At 39.0% G+C, this 25,421-nt stretch overlaps 2 protein-coding genes across 3 annotated transcripts in view; one reads left to right on the forward strand and one right to left on the reverse strand.

Moving 5' to 3' along the window:
- The window catches only part of LOC150091804 (protein ECT2-like), a 59,357-nt gene extending 47,615 nt beyond the window's left edge, over positions 1 to 11,742 (reverse strand). Inside the window, exon 1 of the mRNA XM_090369805.1 lies at positions 11,651 to 11,742. Coding sequence (XP_090225931.1) covers positions 11,651 to 11,742 — 92 coding nt within the window. The remainder of the gene's footprint in view (positions 1 to 11,650) is intronic.
- Positions 11,743 to 22,764: 11,022 nt separating this feature from the next.
- Positions 22,765 to 25,421, forward strand: part of IntS4 (integrator complex subunit 4) — a 97,986-nt gene continuing 95,329 nt past the window's right edge. For both annotated transcript variants that reach the window (XM_090385799.1, XM_090385793.1), the window contains exon 1: positions 22,765 to 22,895. In XM_090385799.1, the coding sequence (XP_090241925.1) occupies positions 22,889 to 22,895 (7 nt within the window). In that variant the 5' untranslated portion in view covers positions 22,765 to 22,888. The remainder of the gene's footprint in view (positions 22,896 to 25,421) is intronic.

Below are 25,421 nucleotides of genomic sequence, written 5' to 3' on the forward strand. Positions count from 1 at the left end.
AATTTTACAGGCAAAAATTGGTTTGTGGAAACAAGCTGGAAAGAAAACTACAGAAAACATTCCAAATAAACCAACCATTTAGACACCAATTTTAAAGGTGTTTCAAAATCCATGCAGATATTGTTTAAGTCTAGAGGAAGAAAAAATAAGGTGATAACTGGTTATATAAAATGCTACACAATTTTCATAATTTTAAAAAATAGTTTAAAAAAAAAAAAAAAAGTTGGTACAATATGCTATTACCAGTCTTGAATATACGCTGCACTATTTTTAATCAATTGTGCAATAATTATGAAATTGTCATTGCTAAGTCCAGTCCAGAAAAATATACTGAATGAAAAATACACATGAAATAGTGCAGCATTTTAACTTAAGTCACCGAAACCAAACTTTGTTTCAATAAACTATCATTTTTTGTTTTTAAAACTTACATGGAGTTCAGTGTTGTTTAATCTCTTATTATAATTAATTCCCATACATCTTTCTCCCAAGAAATTTAGTGATTAGTAATGAATAATATCCAGAGTCAAAATTTTGGATGGTATAATCCAAATAACGTGCCAACCTTCCCCAGAATAAATGATTATTATTATTATTTGGTTTTTTGGAGCATTAGCAACTAAGGCCATATTGCTCCGGGATATGCGGTGGTCATTCCCTGATCTTTCCGCATCCTCCGTATTTGGTGGTGACGGGCTCGAACCCCGGTCTAATCAAGAAGCATGTGCTACGCACTGCTGCTCCTTCCCACCTGGCTACGGAGGGGCCCAGAATAAATGAGAAGACTGTACAAAGTTTGGTTTCGGTGACTTATATTTATATTCTTGTATGGCTAGGGCAACTAGAGTTAATATTGTTTTAACTTGTTTTATTACAGCCAATAACACCAGCATGATATCTATGAATGGACCACAAATTTTTTTGGGGTAACATACGGGCTTGATTCCACAATGTATGTATTTACACTCACGTATCAATGTTAACCTCAGGCTCACAGCCTGCCTCACATGTAAAAAAAAAAAAACAAGATACTGCAGAACAATAAGAGAGAAGGGCCTCATACATGTTATAGCTTAGGGCCACAACAAGTTTAAATCCATCCATGCACCACCCCCTTAGTTACATAAACTTATCCCCAGTGACCCCTCCCTATTCTATAAAAAGCATTATTCAGATGCTTGTTTGTTTTTTAGGAGCATTAGTAACTAAGGCCATATTGCTCCAGGGATATGCAGTGGTCATTCCCTGATCTTTCTGCATCCTCCGTATTTAGTGGTCACGGGCTTGAACCCCGGTCTAATCAAGTTATTCAGATGCAAACTGCATCTGAATAAGGAAGATAATAACACAATAAAATTCAAAACAGTAACAATTAATTGCAAATTTTTATTCAAAATTAAATTCTTGGTTTAATTAATTCAACAAAAGTGGTAAACTTTATCCAGTGATACCAGCTTTTCAAACTTCGATAGTCACTTAACAAGAGTTTTAGATACCACATTTAGTAACTACTTCACTGTTCAATAATTTTTTAATGCAATGGATGGGATGAAGTAATACCAGTTTCCCCAATGTCTGATTTAAAGTCACTTAGCAGGAGTCTTAAATCACCATTTTTAGTAATCTGGAGTCAATTTCTTTGCTTGGACAGAAGTTGGATGACAACACAAACCACATTCCACCAAATATGATGTTTGGAAATGCAACAGAGAGCTTGCATTTCTGTTATAAATATAAAAATGCAAGTGACCAAAGGAAAATAGCTTTGAAAGCAATAACAGCAGCTCTAAATATGAAGAGAGGATGGTGTTTTACCCTAGGCTGGTCTATCGTAAATAAGCAATCAATGTGCTCGGAGGGGTTCACCTCCTCAAGTAAATATAAACAGCAGAATCGGCATTAGAGGTTATTAGCCCAATGGTGCAAGGAAGCCTAAGGCTTATGCTCCACTAGCCAAAAAAAATTCCCGAGTTACCCGAGAGAGAGAGAGAGAAGCAGAAAGGAATCGCCAAGAAAAAGAATGATGATATCCAGCTCAGGACCCTGAGTGTGCTGAGCTCCTGGGGCATATTTTATTTGGTTTAAGTTTTTTCTATAACTCTTATTATCACCTTTTTTTGCTATAACTCTTATTTGCAAAGGATTGAGACAGGTAAATGCGAGGACAGGATGCTTAGAGTGATTTGGCCAGGGAAGATGGTAGAAATCCGTGTTACATTCTTCAAACCATTCGTGCACGATTCTGGCATGAGTCCTGAGCTGGATATCATCATTCTTCTCTTTCTTTGTGATTCCCTTCTATTTTTCTCACGCACTCTCTCTCTCTCTGAGTAACTCGGGAATTATTTTTTTTTTTTTGGCTGGTGCAGCATAAGCCTCGGGTTTCCTTGCACCATAAGCCTCAGGTTTCCTTGCACCACATAGCTAATAATAATAATAAAAGACTGGCAAAGTTAAAATTTTAATTTTTTTTCTAATTTAAATGAAAAAACATTCAAAATTGCAAAAAGGTTATGAATTTATGAAAAGTGCTGTGCTGATATATCTGTAAAGATGCATGCAGACAGGTGAAAAAAATGGTCCTGGATAAGTTTATAGCATAGTAATTTTAATTTTTCAGCTTTAGTCAGTTCTTTAAATGATGCCATTATATAGAAGCACATACAATAAAGGGACAGAATACAGCTTTGCCTAAAAAATTCTTACACGAATGCTAGTTTTAGTGAAAGTTAATAACTGGTAGAATTAACTTTAAAACAACAAAAGAATACATCTTCTTTATTCTGTTATAAACCCTCTACAAAAGGAGCATAATGATTCAGTGCCTAAACTTGGCACGGAATCATTATGCCTAAAGCATATAACTTCCAAGTTCAAATAATTTTAGTGAAACACTAAAACTTTTAAACTCTTAAATGCACAATTACATGAAATTTTATGTAATCTCAGATCCTGTCAAATCTCAGTACTTTTACATATACAAGGTCAAAGTCTTCAGCAATTTGCGGAAACTATTCTGAAATCAGGATGTGATGACACCTTTATGCCTCAGATATACATTAAACTCCAATATGTATTGAGACACTAAATGCCTGGAAAGTAGTGATTAAATCCAGAAATTACAGTGACATTTGTCTTATGATCTGTAGATTCTGGCAGTAGCAGTTAAAGGCATGCACACTCAGTGACAAAGGGATGGAAAAGAACAACACGAGAAAAGGACTTAAGATCCCTTCACAATGGGGGGAAAAAAAAAAAAAAATCAATTTTTTTCTCTAGATAAAAATCCATATGATTTTTATCTAGAGAAAAAAAGTGTTCACAAACTAATTTGCATGTTGTGCAGGCTGAATATATTAAAATAACTCACGGAGGAAATCCTTAACCTCTCTACCTGAGATTGGCTCACTAATTTGACTCAATTCCCTCATGAAAGGTTACTGTATAAGCTGGAACATGTTGGAATCACAGATAAGATTTTAGGAAAGACCACAGTGGCTGTAGGGTCGGAAGCAAAGGGATTTGATAAGTGGCTACTCATTTATTGGGTTAACTTCAAAGGTACCCCAAAGGTTGGTTCTGATGTTTTCTTCTGATTTTCATAAAATGGCATGAATGAAGGGATAGAGGGAATGTCAAAATTTGCAAATGACGTAAAGATTAGGAAAAACTATTGGCCAAGCAGGGCAACATCAAGATTATTATTATTAGCCATACGGTGTATGGAAGCCTGAGGCTTATGCTGCACCAGACAAAAAGAATTTTGGATTACCCAGAGAGAGAGAGAAGGGAATCACCAAGAAAGAGAAGAATGATGATATCCAGCACAGGACCCTGGGTGTGCCAAGCCTATACTCACCAGATGTGAGACTTGGGTAGGCTTCAAGGATCGTCAGAAAAGTAGCAGCTATGTTTTAATGCAGAAAAATGCAAGGTTAAATTCCTTCATGAAAGGTTACTTACATTTGAGGAATGATACCCAAGGAAGAATAGAATTTAGGGAATGTACAATTCTCCACAAATTTTCTCTAATGATGATGCAGTGTTTTTGTTTCAATTTACTAGTTCTGAGAGATTATTTGTTTAGTGTCTGACAGACATGTTTTATTATTATTATTATTAGCCATATGATGCAAGGAAGCCTGAGGCTTATGCTGCACCAGCTAAAAAAAAAAAAATTCCCGAGTTACCATGTGAGAGAGAGAGAGAGAAGTAGAAAGGAATCACCAAGAAAGAGAAGAATGATGATATCGAGCTCAGAACCCTGGGGGTGTGCCAAGCCCATACTCACTAGATGTGATCCCCTGGGGCTGTGAGTGATTACAATTTTTTTTTTTTTTTTGGAATTTTAGATTAAGTCTATACAACAAGCACTACTCAATACAGCAACCAATTATAAAATGACCTTAGTGGAAACATAATCTGCACTAAGCCATTTTATAATTTTGCTCTTTGTACCTGTCATATATATATTCAGAAAATCACTTTATCTGGGGGGGGAGGAATGACAGATGAATGGCAAAAAATAGTAATAGATAATAGAGGCATGTGATGTATGAAAGCAAGCGTATGAGCTTATGTAACATCAGTCAAAAAAAGAAAGAAAAAAATATTTTTCACACCACCATTCCCCCTAGAGGTTTGTCCAGTTCCTCAAATTTATTTAAGCTATCAACTTCCACAACAACAGATGGAAGTTTGTTCCAGCAATTACACACCACAAATTTGGCAAATTTGTTCCAGCAATTACACACCACAAATTTGGCTAAAGGCAAATTTCCACACATCTATTCTACGAATGTCTTTCCTCAATTTGAATTTATGCCCCCTTAGGTTCGTAATCTGAGCAGGCAGAAGAATCCCATCAGAATTCAGCATATTCAACCCATTCAAGGCCTTTAGTGTCTGACAGACATGTTTTATTATTATTATTATTAGCCATATGGACCCCTTTGTTCCTCTCACCAATCTTGTTGCCCTTCTCTATACATGTTCAAACAAATCTACATCCTTCCTGAAATGAGGCCTCCAGACCTGTACGCAATACTCAAGGCGTGGCCTGACCTGAATTTGGATATATATGTTGCTTAAGACCAGATCTTTTTCATGCTCCCAGGTCTTTTTCATTTTCTATCACATTAAGTGTAGTACCAGACAGTTGGTATGTTCCTCTGGAGTTACTTCTACCCATATGCAGTACTTTGCATTTGTCAATATTAAACTTCAGTTGCCACTTCTTGGTCCATCTGCCCAAATTTTATAGATCCTGTTGCAATAGCACATTACCATTACTGTCATTAACAACCCTGCCAACCTTTGTATCATCTGCAAACTTTGACACTAAACCTGATATACCTTCATCAATATCATTGATAAATATACAAAACAACCATGAGCCTAACAGCAAACCCTGTGGGACTCCACTAATAACATTAGTCCATGAAGAGCAGCATCCATTGATTACCACTGTCTTCTCCCAGTCAACCACCCTTTTATCATTGTAGCAACTTACCCTTAATACTATTCTGCTCCAATTTGTACAGTAGTCTTCCATGCACAACAGTGTCAAAATATTTCCTGAAATCTCAGTATATGATATCAAAATTTATTTTTTGCATCCAGTTCCTTTGTAACTACATCACAGTATCCAATCAAATTTGTCAGACAAGACTTTCCCTTAACAAACCCATGCTGTCTGAATTATTGCTGAAGTCTTGTCTAAATTGAGGCAGGGGTGTAATACAAGATGAGCAAAATTTTCAAATGCTAAGAAATGTGATAATTATGTAATTATATATTTTGACAAACAAACCTAAAAAATAATTTATGATTAAAGATAAATAAAGAAATAAAAAAAAAGAAAGTCTTAACAGAATTCCCATGAAAATTTTACATACCATTTAGAGATGCAACCAACAGAGGTTTTTAAAAACAAAATAATGCAGGACCAAACTCATGATGAAACAAATATGACAGCTATATACAGGTTCCATAATTTGGCAGGACCTCTGACAACTTCCTGCACAGGTTGTGGTGAATCAATAAGATCATCTCATTGAAATTTGGAAATATATGTTGCTTAAGACCAGAGTACGTTCTACAGCCTTATATAATTTTTGAAATAAAAAAAATAAAAATCCAAAACTATTTCAAGCATTATTAATCCCCCCCTCCCCATCAGTGGCAGCCCACAATGTGCACATCCCACCTAGAGCCAAAAATTACATAAATATGCCTCTGAAACAATGTAGTTTTAACTTCTTAAGCAATGAGCAGAGTAGTATTATGTCCTGGTCACTCATGAGAAAACAGTGGATATTTAATTTTCATCAGATGATAGTTGTTGCACAAATTATGGTGGAATACCTAAAGAAGTTGCACAAATTATGGTGGAATACTTTGAAAGTAATCTTGTGAATATACACAAGAGTCAAATAATCAGAGTCAAAATACCAACCACAATCTAGAATCAGAGGCTGTCAATCATCCAATGACTTTCATCACTATTTACAATAAATTCAGAATTCGAATACGGAATGCAAATAGTTAATAGAATGTCTTGCTGTATACAATTTTGGCTTGATTTCATTTGTATAGATATTTATTGGTATTGAAACATCCAAGGCCATAATGCCCAAAAGAACAGCTGTGCACAAGCTGCGAAATGGTCAATTCATTTTGCAGTAAAATTCATGGGGTCTCTGCATAGTTCTGGCATATGCAAGCTACAGTGGGTATCAAATACAAGGTTGCTCAGAAAATTATATATTGTACTCTAAATAATACTATTATGTATACATTTTTTTTTTCTAATAAGTTACTGACTTGCTCTCTCAAAAAAACTCCATAAGTTTAGTACAAAAATCTCTAATCAAGTCTGCTGAGTGCTGACAAAGATGAAAAGCCATAATTTCTTATTAAATATTAAGTATCCCTCGGAAGCGGGAAAATGGAGGTATTACTAGTAAATAATAACGACAGGTAGAACGAAAAACAAACATTCCCGAATATATTCGACTGAAACTACGCAAATAAATGGGCACACAAGTAGCTCGCAATATTCTATTATGAAAAATTTGTAATACCATATTAAAATAAGCACTATACAAAAAAATAAATCATTTTAAGTTGATGGGTGATATCAGGAAAACATTAAATAAACCTAATATTCAAAAATACTCACTATTAAGCACAATTATCAATTATATAATCCATTAACATTCATTAAACCTATGAATTTAAAGTGCCGATCACTAATACAGAAAAATGAATTAAAATGCAAATGAAAGTCCAAAACATCTCATAAACATTACTCTTACAACCCTTCAAAAAATTAAGTTCAAACACGGCGGGTACGTTAAGAGCCACCTTTACTGGCTGAAAAAAATTTGCTCTGAAGAAAACGAGATGCGTCACAAGAGGAAAACATGATATACTATTTTTTTTTTTTCACACACAAGTTACTTCAAGTCTGCCATTAGCTAATGGTAACTAGGAAAATGTATATATAAAAAAGGTATTAACTTGTTAACATTCAAAGTTGATATTGATTTTAAAAAGTTTAAAAAACGCAATTTATCTGATTATTATTAAAAGAAAAAATAATAATAATTTTGATATCATATACATGGATTTCAGGAAAGCTTTTGACACTGTTGCACATGGAAGACTGCTGTACAAATTGGAGAAGTACGGCATTAAGAGTAAGTTGCTACAATGGATAAATGGATGGATGAGTAGAAGACGACAGAGAGTGGTAATCAATGGACACTGCTCTTCGTGAACAAATGTTATTAGTGGAGATCCCCAGGGTTCGGTGATGGGCCCATTGTTGTTTATATTTATCAATGATGTTTATGAAGGTATATCAGGTTTAATGTCCAAGTTTGCAGATGATACAAAGGTTGGCAGGGTTGTTAACGACAGTAAAGACAGTATGCTACTCTAACTGGATCTAGATAAGTTGGGAAAATAGGCTGAGAAGTGACAACTGAAGTATAACATTGACAAATGCAAAGTACTGTATATAGGTAGCAATAACCGAAGAGAAACGTACCAACTGTGTGGTACTACAATCAGGGAAGTGGAAAGTTGAAAAGACCTGAGAGTAATTGTGAAGTCAAATATGAAGTTCGCTGAGCAGTGCAGACAGGTTGCCATGGCAGGTCATGGAGTCTTGTCAATGACATACAGGTATTTTGTTAGCAGGGACGGAGGAGATTATCCCGTTATACAAGGCAATTGTCAGGCCGCACCTAGACTACCGTGTACAGTTCTGGAGGCCTCATTTTAGGAAGGATGTATAAATGCTAGAACGAGTGCAAAGAAGGACAACAAGAATGGTGAGTGGAACAAACGGGGTGCTCTTACGAAGAAAGGCTTAATTTCTGCAAATTGCAGCACCTGGAGAGTAGGCACCTGCGAGGTAATCTGATTGAGGTGTATAAGGCCTTGAATAGGTTGAGCAAGCTGAATGCTGATGGGATGGATTCTTCCTCTTGCTCAGATTAAGAATCTGAGGGGGCACAGATTCAAATTGAGGAAAGACAGTTGTAGAAGAGATGTGCGGAAATTTGCCTTTAGCCAGCTGGTAGTTGATTGGTGGAACAGATTTCCATCTTTTGTTGTGAAAGTTGATAGCCTAAGTAAATTTAAGGCTGAGCTGACAGGCATTTGGAACTAATGGAGGGGTGAAATGGGAGTTTTTTTTTTTTTTGGCTGATGCTGCATACGCTTGCTTTCTTGCATCGTATGCTTGTGCTAATGCTAATACTAATGGTAATCACTCGGTGTGGAAATGAAATTGCTGTTGTTGAAGTTTTGCCATAGGTGCAACAGCGGCCATATTGTACCTTTCAAATTGTTAATATAATAGTTTCAAGTTTGTAAGTTTTTAGAGGTGAGAGAACATCCTTATCTTGTTTAGAAAGGAGAAAAGTTCATCTAGTTTTGCTTCTTTTCCCAAGATGTGCTTCATTGTTATAAGCACTTGTAAACTTCTGTGAGATAGGAATACTTCTAGCCTTTGCTGCCGATAATAGCAGCAGTCAAGTTTCACTGTGAAAACATTATGGCAGTGAGTACACTGTGGAAGGCCTTCACTGGTGAGAAGTTAAAGATGAGTTATATGAGAGCGTCCAATGCATGCTCTTGCAAGAACTACATCTTGCTGTGTTTCGTGCCATATATCTTTCCATTGGGAGTAGCAGGCTTTTCATATGGTTTTGTAGTCTTGGAGAGGAATCTTAATATCAATTACATTTGAATTTATTTTTCGTTTTGCTGCCTCGTCTGCGTTTTCATTTCCCAGTATTCCACAATGAGCTGGGGTCCAGCAGAATGGTAATTGTGTGTTTCGATCTGCATTTAGTTGATAGAGTTTAAAGAATCGGTAGAGATGATGTGCTGTGCACTGTTTTGAGAATCTGGGTGATTAAGTGCTAGTTAGATGGCAAAATGTTCTGCAGAAACATTGCTGAACTCTTTTGGAAGAGAAGCAAAAACAGTGAAAGCAGATAAGACTGCTGCAGAACTTACTCTCTGAGTTTGATTTCGAACCACCAGTACATATCTGATTGTATTCAGCATAACTTTCGATGTGGATAACATGAAGTTGTCTTACATTTAAGCTTTGCAGAGAATGCTTACCTACTGACAGAAATAACTATCACACAGACAACCATAACTATGGAGCTTTAGGGAGGAGCACATCTTGATAGATTTTTTTAAACTTTAGATTTTTTTTTATGAAAACCTCAAACACGAGAAGTATTAGAACCTACAGTATTTGGTACCATGCATGCGATAAAGGTTCAGAAGATGAAAGAAGATAGACTTGAATTTAAACTCATTAGACTTGAATTTCTGTAGACTGCAATTTTCAGAAAATGCTTATGAAGGACGTTTGTTCCCAGAAAGCAAAAGCTGAATGAATAAATCAGGCAGAAGAAAAGTTGGTTCTCTTAGTTTGAAGTCTGGAGTTAAAAAAAAAAACAAAAAAAACTATTATTCTAAGGCTACCCGAATAATAAAATTCATCTGCCGTGCATTGTGCGTTATGTTCGTAAATTGAGTGTGTTCTATGGTCGATTTGTCTGCTTTGCTGGACGAAAAACTCGAGTTTCCGGGGGAAAAACCATGCTATCTACACCAGAGACTGACTAACTCAGCCACGGAGTTAAAAAACCCATTAAAATTCCTCGCGTCATAGACGGGATTCGAACCCGGGCCTTTTCCACCCGGTGTGGGGAAGACGGTGACGATCCGACTGTGCTACACGCGCAGACGAAACCTGGAGTTATCTCGGGGAGTCTAATGGCCGCAGGTTTATTGAAATGCAGCTTATTTTAATATTGAGCAGTCATTTGAGGCCAGAAGCAGTATGGACAAATAGAATGAGTTGAGAGGCTCCAAATTTTGGCAGCAGAGTTTACTTCTAAACACACTTCTTCACAAGTTGAAAGCATATATATATTTCTTTACTTCTTCACAAGTTGAAAGCATATATATGCTTTCAACTTGTGAAGTTCTAATGGCTCATAACCTAATTATGAGAGCGTTGTGCTGGATAGGTTCAATCCATGCTAATGCATGCTTCCTAGCAGAGCCATAGGCAGGAAACCTATAGTCCAGCCCAAACCTAATTAAAACTTGAGAGAGATTAAGAAGGCTAGAACGATCAGCCCCCCAGGTTTTGGCACATACGAGGGGATATCGAAACGTGCGTAACCTTACCTATAATTAATAGCCCTATAAAGGTGAAACTTCACAGGAACTTTAATCCTTTTCTATGTACTCTCCATGTATAGTAACACATGTCTCCCATCTATGAATCAGTTGTTTAATGCCTTAAAAAAAGAAGACCGCACTTTTTGCCTGAAACCACGATTCCACTTCATTGATGGCTTCCTGAGATTAATCAAATTCATGCAATGGTTTCTTCATTGTCCACCCAGCATTCGTCATTTGTCACCAACCGAATCAAAAAAGTTCTCAACATTCGCGCTGCACAAATCCAACAGTTGGCGAGAACACTGCATTCGACATTCCTTCTGCAAAGGTGTCAGCAATCTTGGAACCCGTCGCGCAGTTACCTTAGCCATGTGTAGATGATCGTGTAAAATAGTCTGCATGGATAGCACAGTGGTATCGTCACCGTTCTCCCCACACCGGGTGGAAAAGACCCCGGTTCGAATCTCGTCGATGACGCGAGGGATTTTATTGGGATTTTTTTCACTCCGTGGCAGAGTTAATCGGTCTCCGGCGTAGATAGCAAGGTTTCCCTCAGGAAACTGGGATTTTTCGTCCAGAAAAACAGGCAAATCGATCAAAGAACACACGCAATTAACAGACATAAGACACATCACGTCAGATGAATTTAATTATTCGGGTTGCTTAAAAATAATAGTTTGTTTTTGGTCATGTGAAATGCTGTAGGCAGATCCATAACTATTTCCCACTGCATTTGTGATGAAATGAATTGTCACACGTCTCTCACTCAGCACCAGCTGCTCACTTTTGCAACCATCTCACTGTCTGTAGATGTTAATGGCCTTCCTTCTCTTGGCTCGTCAAAGACACTTGTACGACCGCACTGGAACTCCTGTTTCCACTTTTTACAGTGGCATAGAACGGGCAATTTTGCCCATACACGGGTTTTATTTCTTCCTCAATTTCCTGAGCTTTCTTGCCCTGTAAATGCAGGAACTTGATTCCTGCTCGATATTCCACTTTGTCAACCATAGCGTCCTTCCTCAGATTCCGGGCTTCGCTACTCGTGAACGATCACCTACTGGAATGAAATTTCACATGTTAGTTATTGAATATGTAGGGTTACTCAAAAATATAGGGTTACACCAACATATAGGGTTACTCAAAAATACACGGCATAACTTCAGGAATGAGTTCCTCATATGTAGACAATAAAAATATTTTTATCAACATAGTTCCGGAAATGCTTGGTTTCCGAGTTTTGAAGGTCTGTCTATGACACTTAACTGTTCACGTCGCCTTATAGTAATTATTCAAAATGTCCACCTTCTGTCTCAATACAGGCCTAACACCAACGTCTCATGGACTCGCGAAGACGATGCCCAATTCCTGGCATGTTTCGTATTGTCTCACAACCTGCCACAATTCGATTGCGAAGAGTTTCCACATCAGCTACCGGAGTCGAATACACCAATGACTTTAAATGGCTCCACAAGAAGAAATCTAGTGGGTTTAAATCAGTTGAGCGTGGAGGCCAGGCAGTAGGTTCCCCCCTCTACTTCAGGAGTCGTAGATCTTGGTCGTCCTCTGTCGGCAGCACGAGGAGTAAAGATCCCATGTTCACAAAGGCGGCGATAGATACCTTCAAACGTTTTCCTGTCTGGACATCTTCCTTGCCGACCGGGCTAGCCGGGTGGGTAGGTAAAGGGCCTATCTGGCAACCGAATGGTCGCGGGTTCGATTCCCGCCTCGGGCTTGGATCAAAGTACTGCAAAAACCTTGGGAGGTGCCTTATGGCCACAGAAGCCTATGCGCCAACAACTACCAAAAAAAAAAAAAAAAAATCTTCGTTCTCGGAACCTTTCGTGGTACAAACGACGAGCCTCCAGAACATTGCCGTCCGCCAAACCCTACATAAAATGTATATCCGCGTGCTCCTGATTTGAGTACATGGTCGGAATGAAAAACCACCAGATTGTGTCAGTACCTTGTGATGAAGGAAATCACCTGCAGGAGATAAGAAATTCCGGTTAATAACTCGGGAACCAAGCATTTCCGGAACTATGTTGATATAAAATATTTTTATTGTCTACATATGAGGAACTCATTCCTGAAGTTATGCCGTGTATTTTTGAGACACCCTGTATAATAAAAATGGAATCTTCCTAGTGATGTTTTATCTAGGCCAGGGTACGAACTTTTTGATACCCCCCTCATATTGCTCTAAGAATGTTCATTTTTGTGAGCATTTGTTTATATCTGCTAAGAAGTTAAATTTTTTTGTCTAGGATTAATTCAATAAAGTGCATGGTACTAGTGAATAGAATCATATGGTCCTGTAAATATAACTGAGGATACAAATGTGGATTTGGTTTTTTACGGTAAAGTAAGGCTACTCTCTTTGATTTAATAGACAATAGGCATTGCAGTTTGCCCAGGCCGTGGTTCCATTGATAGTAATTGATCACAATCGTGCTGTCAACGATGGCATGCGTATAACAACGTAATGGATGCTACATTAATATATTTGCATGCGCAATTTAATATGTTTGTGATCCACGCCCTGCACTGTAAATATAAAACTGGTCCATAGTTTCCACCTCAAATTTAGAAATGATTGGTTTCTGAAAACAGGTTGGAAAACAGTGAACAACTGGATACTGGGCAAAAAGAATTGTTGGAATAGAACCAGAGTATGTCTGCCAGAAGCAAAGTTCGATGACGTTGTAGACATGATATCATCTTTTAAGGGCACAACAGGTGATAGTGTTGTAGACGTTGGAACTAACGTCATGAAGAGTAAGACATCTGCTAATTACCTAACAATAGGTCAATGTTGAAAAATCGCGACTTACGGTTAAAATTAAAAGTGTCTACATTACTGAACAGATACGATAATAAGGAGAATATGATGAGAGCCATGTCTATCAATTTGGCCATAGAATGATTGTGCTGATGCTTTTGATAAGATTTTCTAGCATCAGCCAATGATTTTGATAAGAAAATAATTCTTGATAAGATTTTGATAAGCTTTTGATACTGTTGCATATGGAAGACTAATGCATATGCAAATTGCAACAGTATGGCATTAATAGAAAGTTGGATAAAGGGATAGCCGAGTGGAAGAAGATAGAGATTGGTAATCAATGGGCACTGCTCTTCGTGGACTATTGTTCAGGAATGTGGACACCTTTCTTTGCACCCGTTCAGGCAGATCTACATCCTTCCTAAAGTGAGGCTTCCAGACCTGTATAGAGTACTCAAGATGCAGCCAAACCATGGCCTTCTACAAAGGGAAAATAACCTCCTTATCCCTGCTTGCAAAGTTTCTGTATATCATTAACAAAATTCCTGATATACCCTCAAAGAAGGAAGGAAAAATCTGTACAGCCTTACTTACCTGATGTACATGGATGACATCAAGCTCTACGGGGAAACCGAGAAGAAACACCTACAGCTACTCCCGATCACCAAAGAATTTAGCCATGACATTTAGGATGTAATTTGGACTTGACAATTGTAAGACCTATGGACTGCTTCAGGTGAAATTAGTCTGCCAAAACTGTAGACTGGTAAAGAGATCGAAGCCATGGCAGATTGAAAAACTTATAAAAAAAAAAAAAAAAAAAAAATCTGAGGATGATGAAGGTTAAGCAGTTAGGGCACAACGAGATCAGGCTCCGCCTGATTTAAAAATATCATCAGAAGCAAAGCAAAGCTGAATTGACGGAATACGTTTAAAGCCATAAACACTTATGCAGTCCAAGTGCTAACACACAACATCTGGATCACAGAATGGAATATCACTGAGCTGGAGGTAATAATGAGAAAGACAAGGATAATGATGATGAAGAGCCACCAACACCACCCGACGTTGCCCGTGGAGCGACTGGCCATAGCTTGGATAGAAGAAGAAGGGACTTGATAGATCTTATCGAGCAATAGAAGAAAGCGATAGAACATCTACAGGATTACTTCGATAAAACAACAGTACTACGAGTATGTAAAGAAGAAAGACAAGCGGCATACTCTACTCAACCTAAGCGATGAGACACCTTCTGTCCTAATGGAACAAACGAAGCTAGAAAGATGGGCTAAGAAGAGCTTCAATGGTAGACGCTGCAATGACCTCCAACAGACCACATAAATCAAATAGCTTCCAACGAATCACCGCAGGATTCACGTGATCACCGAGGTGACAAGCTAATACATCAGAATCGCCAGGATAATACATCAGAAGCTATCCAGAAAACATCACTTGATCAAAGAATGTGAACAGTATTACAATTGCGAACCTCAGGTCATACCAGAGCCTCCAATCCACAAGCTGTACTGTGTTCGCGCTTTAACAAAGGGGAATCAAATCCAGCACAACAGATCGGATTTAACCATATTCAACAAGAAAGAAAAGGTCACATATATGATCGACGTAGCGGTGCCTAACACTGGCATGCCCCTGAAAACTAACGAAGAAAAGATCAGGAAGTATCTTTTCTTCAATTATGAGAGCATTCTTGGACTCAGGGGAGGTCCCCACAGACTGGAGACGTGCAAATCTATCCCCAATTCACAAAGGGGAATCGAAGGGTGACACGAGTAATTACAGACCAGTTAGTTTAATTCTGTTCCTGGAAAGATAATGGAGTCACTAGTTAAAGATGCATTGCAGGATCATCTAGACAAGACTGCAGCAATAATTCAGACACAGCATGGGTTTGTTAAAGGAAAGGCTTGTCTGACAAATTTGATAGGATGTGGTTACAAAGGAACGGGATGCAAAAAATAATTTTGATATCATATACAGGGTGATTCACTACCAGTGCGACAAACTTGAAGCAGGCGTAGGGGGCACAAAGACGAATCGGAATCACATAGCCTTGCAAGGTCCGAAATGCCTTCGTCATGCGGTAGAGGACGTTGAACGGGAGGTCGCGTGAACAGCGATCCCGCTGGAAGTCAGCATTTGCAAACCGGTTCCCGAGGCAGTAGGATGGATAAAGTCCTCCGGAGTGGATAATCTGCAGGCTCTAATGATTGGACGCGTTCCAGATGATATGAACTCATTTGGTTTGTTGACAGTATCCTCCATACAGTGGATTGGGAAATACACAATCGTTGGCCTATCGCTCGAGTACTCGTACTCGGATTGCCTTCTGCAAGATGTAGGACATTCTCCTCATTGTCTGGCGTCCTCGTCGTTCGCTCTCAATTCATGGTACCTCTCGTGAAACAACCAGTCTCACCTAACCTTCTGTGCACACGTGCGAAAATCGTATTATTATTATTATTATTATTATTAGCCATATGGTACAAGGAAGCCTGGGGCTTATGCTGCACCAGCCAAAAAAAAATTGAGAACCGTGAGGAGAGAGAGAGAGAGAGAGAGAGAGAGAGAGAGAATCGCCAAAAAAAAAAGAGAAGAATGATGATATCCAGCTCGGGACCCTGGATGTGCCAAGCCCATACTCCCCAGGTGTGAGCCCCTACTTAGATATTAAGCCTGACATACCATCATCAATATCATTAATAAATGCAGAAAACAATAATGGACCCAACACTAAACCATAGAGGAATCCACTAATAACATTAGTCCTCGAAGAGCAGTGTCCATTGATTACCGCTCTCCTCCCTTCTCCCACTCAATCATCCCTTCATCCATAGCAGCAATTTGCCTCCAATGTCACACTGCTCCAATTTGTGCAGCAGCCTTCCATGTGCAACAGTATCAAAAGCCTTTCTAAGATCCAAATATATGATATCAAAATTATTATTTGCATCCAGTTCCTTTGTGACACATTGCAGTATATAATCAAAGTGATCAGACAAGACTTCCCCTTAACGAATTCATGCTGTCTCTGAACTATTACTGCAGTCTTGTCTATGATGAGGAGCACGCCTGGAAACGTTCCTGGTACAAGCGCAGAGCGGCGCGCCCTTTACAGTCCGCAGCTCCATACGTGAGGTGCATGTCGGCCAGTTCAACGTTTGAATACTCGTCCATACTACTTCCTCGGGAACCGGTTCGCAAATGCTGACTTCCAGCGGGATCGCTGTTCACACGACCTTCCGTTCAACGTCCTCTACCGCATGACGAAGGCACTTCCGACCCTGCAATGCTATGTGATTCCGATTCGTCTTTGTGCACCCTACATCTCCTGCAAGTTTGTCGCACTGGTAGTGAATCACGCTATATATGGATTTCAGGAAACCTTTTGACACTGTTGCTCATGGAAGACTATTTTACAAATTGGAGCAGAATGGTATTAAGGGTAAGTTGCTACAATGAATAAAAGGATGGCTGAGTGGGAGAAGACAGCGGGTGGTAATCAATGGGTGCTGCTCTTCGTGGACTAATGTTATTAGTAGAGTCCCACAGGGTTCGGTTTTGGGTCCACTGTTGTTTTGTATATTTATCAATGATATTGATGAAGGTATATCAGACTTAATGTCGAAGATTGCAGATGAAGCAAAGGGTGGCAGGGTTGTTAATGACAGTAATGGCAGTGTGCTACTGCAACAGGATCTAGATAATTTGGGTAGATGGGCTAAGAAGTGGCAATTGAAGTTTAACATTGACAAATGCAAAGTACTGCATATGGGTAAAAGTAACCCCAGAAAAACGTACCAACTGTGTGGTACTACACTTAAGGTGGTAGAAAATGAAAAAGACTTGGGAGTAATTGTGCAGTCAGACATGAAGTTTTCTGAGCAATGCAAACAGGCTGCCAGAGCAGGTCATGGGGATCTGTCAATGATATATAGGAATTTTGCTAGCAGGGAAAAGGAGGTGATTTTCCCTCTGTATAAGGCAATGGTCAGGCCAGGCCTTGAGTACTGCGTACAGATCTGGAAGGGCAACAAGATGAGTGAGGGGAATGAAGGGATCCTCTTACCAAGAGGCTTAAATTCTGCAAATTGCAGTGGGTAGAGACTAGGCACCTGCGTGGTGATCTGGTTGAGGTGTGTAAGCCCTTGAATGAGTTAAGCAAGCTGAATTCTGATGGGATGCTTCCACATGTTCAGGTTATGAACCGAAGGGGGCATAAATTCGAATTAGCATTAGCATTAGTATTATTAGAGGCATATGCTGGAAGAAAGCAAGCTTATTCAGCATCAGCCAAAAAAAAAAAAAAAAAAAACAACACTTCCATTTCACCCCTCCGTTCTTTCGAAATTCCTGTCCAGCTGAGCCTTAAATTTATTTAGGCTATCAACTTCCACAACAAGGGATGGAAGTCTATTCCACCAACCAACTACCCACTGGGTAAAGGCAAACTTCCGCATCTATCCTACATCTGTCTTTCCTCAATTTGAATTTATGCCCTCTCAGGATATAAAGGCAAATTGAGAAAAGACAGATGTAGAATAGATGTGCGGAAATTTGCCTTTATCTAGCGGGTGGTTAATTGCTGGAACAAACTTCCATCTGTCGTTATGGAAGTTGATAGATTAAATAAATTTAAGAAGCAACTGGACAGGCATTTGGAGGGAATGGTGTGATTTTATTTTTCTTCTTCTTTTGGCTGATGCTGCATAAGCTCATGCACTTGCTTTCTTTCAGATGCCTCTACTACACTGGGGTGCAAAATTTGAGGACCAGTCAGGTTTTCACCTGTAACTTCTCATAGGAGTGGCGTGGATATGGGAAAAGCATACCAATGGAACTTCTTGAGGTACAGAAATGATGAAGGAAACAACACCCACACAATGACCGAAACAAAACGGTACAGAGGGACTTTATTCAAATATGGCAGCATAGCACTGGCTGCCATGATACAAATGCATCACTGCCAAATATGGAACAAAGGGAAGAGGTGGTCCTGAGTAGGGGATATGGCCACCCCTAATATCGATGCAGGCTTTGCACCGCCTATCCATACTTAGAACAATGTTAGTGATAGGTTCTTGCGGTAACATCATCCATTTCTTTGTCAGCCCATCTTCGGCTGGTGCACATTTCCTGGTGGGTGTGGACGTGCCTCTAGGCGTTTCCCCAGAGCGTCCCATATGTGTTCTGTGGGATTTAGATCGGATCGAACGGGCAAACGGGCAGGCTAATCCATACCAGCAATGTCCTCACTTTCCAAAAGAATAAAACAGCTGCAGTGCGATTGGGTGTGGCCTTATCATCCATAAACACGAATCCTGGTCAATGTAATCTCGGAACAGACACATGTGGGGAAAGATTACCTCAGTACAGTGGCATTCACCGGTTACAGAACCGCCTTGGATGGACATACACAACTCCAGTTTGTAGAGTTGTGTACGTCCATCCAAGATGATCACTATTTTTATTTTTTTAGGCCACCAAAATAATTAAATTCATCTGCCGTGCTGTGCCTTAAGTCTGTTAATTGCGTATGTTCTGTGATCGATTTTAAATGTTTTGCTGGACGAAAAATCTTGCTCTCGAAAAACCAAGGCGAAAACACATTATTCTCTACGCCTGAGATCGACTAATTCAGCCACGGAGTGAAAAAAGGCCCATTAAAGTTCCTCGCCTCATCGACGGGATTCTAACCTGGGGATTTTCCTCCCGGTGTGGAGAGGACGGTAACGATACCATCGTGCAACCCGCGCAGACCATCCAAGATAACGCCTCCCTAGATGAGAGCTCCTCGACCGCCATATCGATCCCGTTGAGTGATGTTTGCGGGTGATATCGTGTGCCAACCTCTCCCCCCATTAGCTGACGTCCAGATTCGCTGCCGAGACTGAGTCTGTTCTCATCAGTAAAGAGTACTTTAAATAAAGATTTTTTGGTTGTAACCTTTAGAAATAGCGTTGGTCTTTAAGTTTTGCATACCAATATATTACTATTACTTAATACAGGAAGTGAATGCGATGTGGCGTATGGAACAAGTAACGGGCATCACGATCACAGTGTAAACTACAGGTGGGAGTAGTAGCAGTAATAATAGAGCCATGTGATGAAAGAAAGTAAGCGTATGAGCTTATGAACATCAACCAAAAAAAAAAAAAAAAAAAAAACAATTTCTCACAACCATTTCTTCTAATAATTTGTCCAGTTCCTCCTTAAATTTATTTAAGTTATCAACTTCCTCATAGATATAGCTTAGTATCAACAGCTATGAACTTCCGCAACGACAGATGGAAGTTCGTTCCAACAATTAACCGCCCTCTAGCTAAAGTCAAATTTCCGCACATTTGTTCTTCAACCGTCTTTCCACAATTTGAATTTATGCCGCCTCACGTTCGGAATCTGAGCAAGTGGAAGAATCCCATTAGAATTCAACGTGCTCAACCTATTCAAGGCCTTATACACTTCAATCAGATCACCTCACAGATGCCTTGTCTCCAGCCGCTGCAATTTGGTGAACTTAAGTCTCTCTTGGGAAGAGAACCCCCTTTTTCCCCTCACCAATCTTGTTGCCCTTCTCTATACACGCTCAAGCAAAACATATGTAGTAAAAAAAAATTATGATATTAGAGTCCCCCGTAAATTATTACATATACCCATATATTTATTTTGTCTGTAAATTGCGTGCGTTCTCTGGTGGGTTTGCCTGTTTGCAGGACGAACAAACCATTGTTTCTAGGGGGTGATACCTTGCTATCCACGGTGAGACCGACTAACTCTGCCACGGAATGATAAAAGCCCATTAAAGTTCCTCGCGTCATCGACGGGATTTGAACCCGGGCCTTTTCCACCTGATGTGGTGAGGACGGTGACGGTGGTATCTGTGCTTCCCGCGCAGACAACTTATATACAGTACTGTGCATTTGCGAATGTTAAACTTCAGCTGCCACTTCTCAGCCCATCTTCTGAAATTTTCTAGATCCTGTTGCAGTAGCACATTGCCATTCTGTCATTAATAACCCTGCCAACCTTTGTATCATCTTTAAACTTCGACACTAGGCCTCATATACCTTCACCAATACCATTTGATAAATATGCAAAACAACAATGGGCCCAACACCGAACCCCGTGGGACACCACTAATAACATTACTCCACGAATTGCAGCGTCCTTTGATTACCACTCTCTGTCTTCTGCCACTGAATCACCCTATTATTCATTGTAGCAATTTTCCCTTAATACCATACTGCTCGACTTTGTACACTAGTCTTCCATGAGCAACAATGTCAAAAGCTTTTCCGAAATCCAAGTATACAATATCAAAATGTAATTTTTGCCTCTAGTTCCTTTTTCACCATATCATATTATCCAATAAAATTTGTCAGTCAAGAATTTCCCTTGACAAACCCGTGCTTTGTCTGAATTGTTGCTGCAGACTTGTTTAGATGATCCTGCAACGCAATCATAATGAGTGACTCCCTTATTGTACACGGAACAGAAGTTAAACTAACTGAAGTTAACCCTTAGAATCCCCTTTGTGAATTGGTCATACATTTGCACATATCGAGTTCGTGGGAACTTCCCCTAAGTCCAAAGATGCTCTTATCATGATGGCTTAGGGTTTTCTTAGTTTCTTTGCTGCCTCCTTTAACTCGATAGTTCCCATCCGCACCAGGTGCCTTTCTTAGCATTAGCATTAGTAGAGGCATTTGATGCAAGAAAGCAAGCTTATGCAGCATCAGCCAAAAAAAAAAAAAAAAAAAAAAACCCACTTCCACTTCACCCCTCTGTTCGTTCAAAATACCTGTCCAGCTGAGCCTTAAACTTATTTAGGCTATCAACTTCCACGACAAGGGCTGGAAGTCTGTTCTACCAACCAACCAACCACCCGCTGGCTAAAGGCAAATTTCCGCACGTCTGTCCTACATCTGTCTTTCCTCAATTTGAATTTATGCCCTCTCGGGTGATTATTCTGAGCGAGAGGAAGAATCCCATCAGCATTGAGCATGCTCAAACCATTCAAGGTTTTATATTCAGGTGCCTAGTCTCCAGACGCTGTAATTTGCAAAACGTAAGCCTTTCTTCGTAAGAGTACCCCTTTGTTCCATTCACTAATCTTGTTGCCCTTCTCTGTACTCGTTCCAGCAGCTCTACATCCTTCTTGAAATGAGGCCTCCAGACCTGTATACAGTACTCTAGGTGTGGCCTGACCATTGCCTTATACAAGTGAATAATCACCTCCTTATCCCTGCTAGAAAAATTCCTGTATATCATTGACAATACACCAGAGCTACTCTTGCACCCGTCTGCTCTGCTCAGAGATGGTTATATGTTTATATTCAACAATTTCTCCTCCACTTCGCTCTCAGTTTTTACAAAATAGGTATTGCAACAAAGACCCTACACCAGAATTTAGCTGCACTAGGCCTCTTCCATAACACCTACACGGTACTCCAGAAAATTGCAATCTTGAATACAATAAAATGGGTTGTTTCCGCTTCATTACGGTGTAGAAACATTCCATGGATATCAAGTGCACAGGGTGGTTATTATGTACAAATAATAATAATAGTAATCTGACAGTATGACTGAATTAGACCAGACGAACATTGATCTCGTGTGGTAACACGGTTGCTATAATTACCATCCTCCCCACACCGGCCGGAAAAGCCCTGGATTCGAATTCCGCAAATGACACGAGCAATTTTTATGGGCTCTTTTCACAACTTGACAGAGTTATTCGGTTCAGGCGAGAGGAGCATGGTTTTTTCCCCCATAAACTCCGGTTTTTCGACCAGCAAACACGAATCGACCAAAGAACGTGCGTAATTTACGAACATAATATAAAGTATAACGGCACAATATGGTCTAAATTGCTGTTGTGTCTAAAACTACACAAAAAAAAAAAAAAAAACACTTCGAAAGGGAGCATTGAATATACTCACATTGAATATACTAAACGAATTAGATTTTATTCCCTCCTTAAAAAAAAAACTTATATAACTGCTATCACATAAAAAAAAAAAGTTGTTTTATTAAGGAATTGCGTGAATTATTTTTTTCAAGTCACTTTATATTTCCGGCGCTAATGTTGCCATGGGAATGTATGTCGAAAGTATGTTAGTCGTTTTTGTTTTGGCTTAGAAAAGTAATGTTTTATGTTAGTACAGTGACATAACTTGGTTATTTCTGATATTGAGGGAAACGATTTGTATACAATGTGAACTGTACTGTTGGCACTAAAATTTTTTTGTGTATTCTGTTATTATTTTAGACTTACAAGACAGTTTGTCACGGTTTCTTGCAAAGTGAGTGCTGTATGCTGTGTAGTAACATGCACCTAGTGTGGATAAACATATGCTAGGTATGTGTCCGTTGTTCTTTAGCTATCTCAAGAGATTTTTTTTTTCTTTAATTCAGCGGACATGCGTTTATATAAACTTTTTTCGTTGTTTTTAGTTCTTAAATCGATCTTGAAAGTAGTAGTGGCACGTGATGAAAGAAAGCAAGTGTAGGAGCTTATGCAGCATCAGCCAAAAAAAAAATCACACCATTCCCTCCAAATGCCTGTCCAGTTCCTCCTTAAATATATTTAACCTATCAACTTCCACAACGACAGATGGAAGTTTGTTCCAGCAATTAACCACCCGCTGGCTAAAGGCAAATTTCCGCACATCTATTCTACATCTGTCCTTTCTTAATTTGAACTTATTTTCCCGTAGGTTCGTAATCTGAACAAGTGGAAGGATCTCATCAGAATTCAGCGTGCTCAACCCATTCAAGGCCTTATAGACCTCAATCAGATCACCGCGCAGGTGCCTAGTCTCCAGCCACTGCAATTTGCAGAACTTAAGACTCTCTTGGTAAGAGGATCCCTTCATTCCCCTCACCAATCGTGTTGCTCTTCTCTGTACACGCTCAAGCAAATCTACATCCTTCCTAAAATGAGGCCTCCAGACCTGTACGCAGTACTCAAGGCGTGGCCTGACCATTGCCTTATACAGAGGGACAATCACCTCCTTTTCCCTGCTAGCAAAATTCCTATATATCATTGACAAAACCCCATGACCTGCACTAGCAGCCTGTCTGCATTGCTCAGAAAACTTCATATCTGACTGCACAATTACTCCCAGGTCTTTTTCATTTTCATCTAGACAAGACTGCAGCAATAATTGAGACACAGCATGGGTTTGTTAAGGGAAAGTCTTGTCTCACAAATTTGATTGGTTATTATGATGTGGTCACAAAGGAACTGGATGCAAAAAATAATTTTGATATCATATACTTGGATTTCAGGAAAGCTTTTGACACTGTTGCGCATGGAAGACTACTGTACAAATTGGAGCAGAATGGTATTAAGGGTAAGTTGCTACAATGGATAAAAGGATGGTTAAGTGGGAGAAGACAGAGGGTGGTAATCAATGGGTGCTGCTCTTCGTGGACTAATGTTATTTGTGTAAGTACGGCTGCACATCACAAAAACACTACATGAGAGACTATTTGAAGGGTTTAATTGCTGCAAACTAAATGGTGACCTTCTCACTCTGAAATTTTGGTCACAAAAATAAATAAGTATATATATATATATATATATATACACACACAGTCGGATCTCTATATAACAAAATCGATCGTTCTCTTGAAATAATTTGTTATACAGAAATTTCGTTATAAAGAAATATGACCTTTTCAACAATGAAAAATACAAGAAGTGGGAATGAATAAATTTTCTAACATTTTAAAACAATTTATTAATGCATACATATTAAGAAATGGCTACTTACATGATGCCACAATTCATTAGCACACTTTTAAGAATTATGTCTTAAAATATTTGGTTATTTTTTGTTGTTCATTGGATTCTACTGTACGCCGTTCATAAAAATGTTCACATTTGTTTAAACTTTAAACACTCTAATATATTTTCTGGCACATACTCTTCACACTGAAAGCCTCGATGCAAAAATTTCAAGTGCTGCCAACATTTCTTGTTTGAAAGGCTTAATATTGCCCTCATTTTCAACCAACTCATCATCGATAGTTCTTTAAATACTCTCCAAAATGTTGGGGTCACTCGGATATTCAGCTACTGTGACATCACTATCAACTACTAAAAATTCATCAAGAACAATTTCTCCATTGATCAAACTTCACTTGGAACTCTTCTCAAAACTGCTCAATGTCTTCTAGTAGTCAACCCTCTCATCTCTGTTAATTAGCATTTTAGCACTTAAACAACGATTAAGAATTGTGAAACAATTCTTAATCGTTGTTTCTGTCACATCTTGACTCTACACTTTCGCCAACTCTGATATGCACATCCACAAATCTATAACAGAATCTATAGGTTGGTTGGTTTCTATTCTCAGCATAATTTTTTTTTTCAGTATGCACCTTTGGTAGTGCATTTTCAAATTCCTGATAATGCCTTGGGCCATTGGCTGCAGTTAATACGAATTATTCAGAAGGAAGAAAACAAGCTTTACACTTGTAAGTTTCGAAATTACCGAGTGAAGGTGGGCAGGGCAGTTTTCGACAATCTACACGATTTTTCTGTTTTCTTTCTTTATCTTTCTATCGAAATTTAAAATCTACTGCCCAAAATTTTGCTTGTTGTTCAAGGTTTTTTGTTGCAGTTGTAGTCCAACTCGAAAGACTTTATTCCTTTGAAACATTGGGTTATTAATTTTGCCTATTATCAAACGCTTCAGTTTTTCATTACCAGCCATATTTGCAACCAAGGGTGTAATTCTCTCCTTGCGATTTTTGCCACCTACACATTTATCACCTTTCAAAGTCAGTGTCTTGTTCGGCAAACATTTACAAAATAGACGTTTCTTCAACATTGATGAATATGTCTTTGGACTTGTAGTCCTCCATAATTTTTTTC

The sequence above is a fragment of the Mastigoproctus giganteus genome, chromosome 1 (genome assembly GCF_048544385.1).
Source record: "Mastigoproctus giganteus isolate SK-2022 chromosome 1, ASM4854438v1, whole genome shotgun sequence".
In the NCBI taxonomy this organism is placed as follows: domain Eukaryota; kingdom Metazoa; phylum Arthropoda; class Arachnida; order Uropygi; family Thelyphonidae; genus Mastigoproctus; species Mastigoproctus giganteus.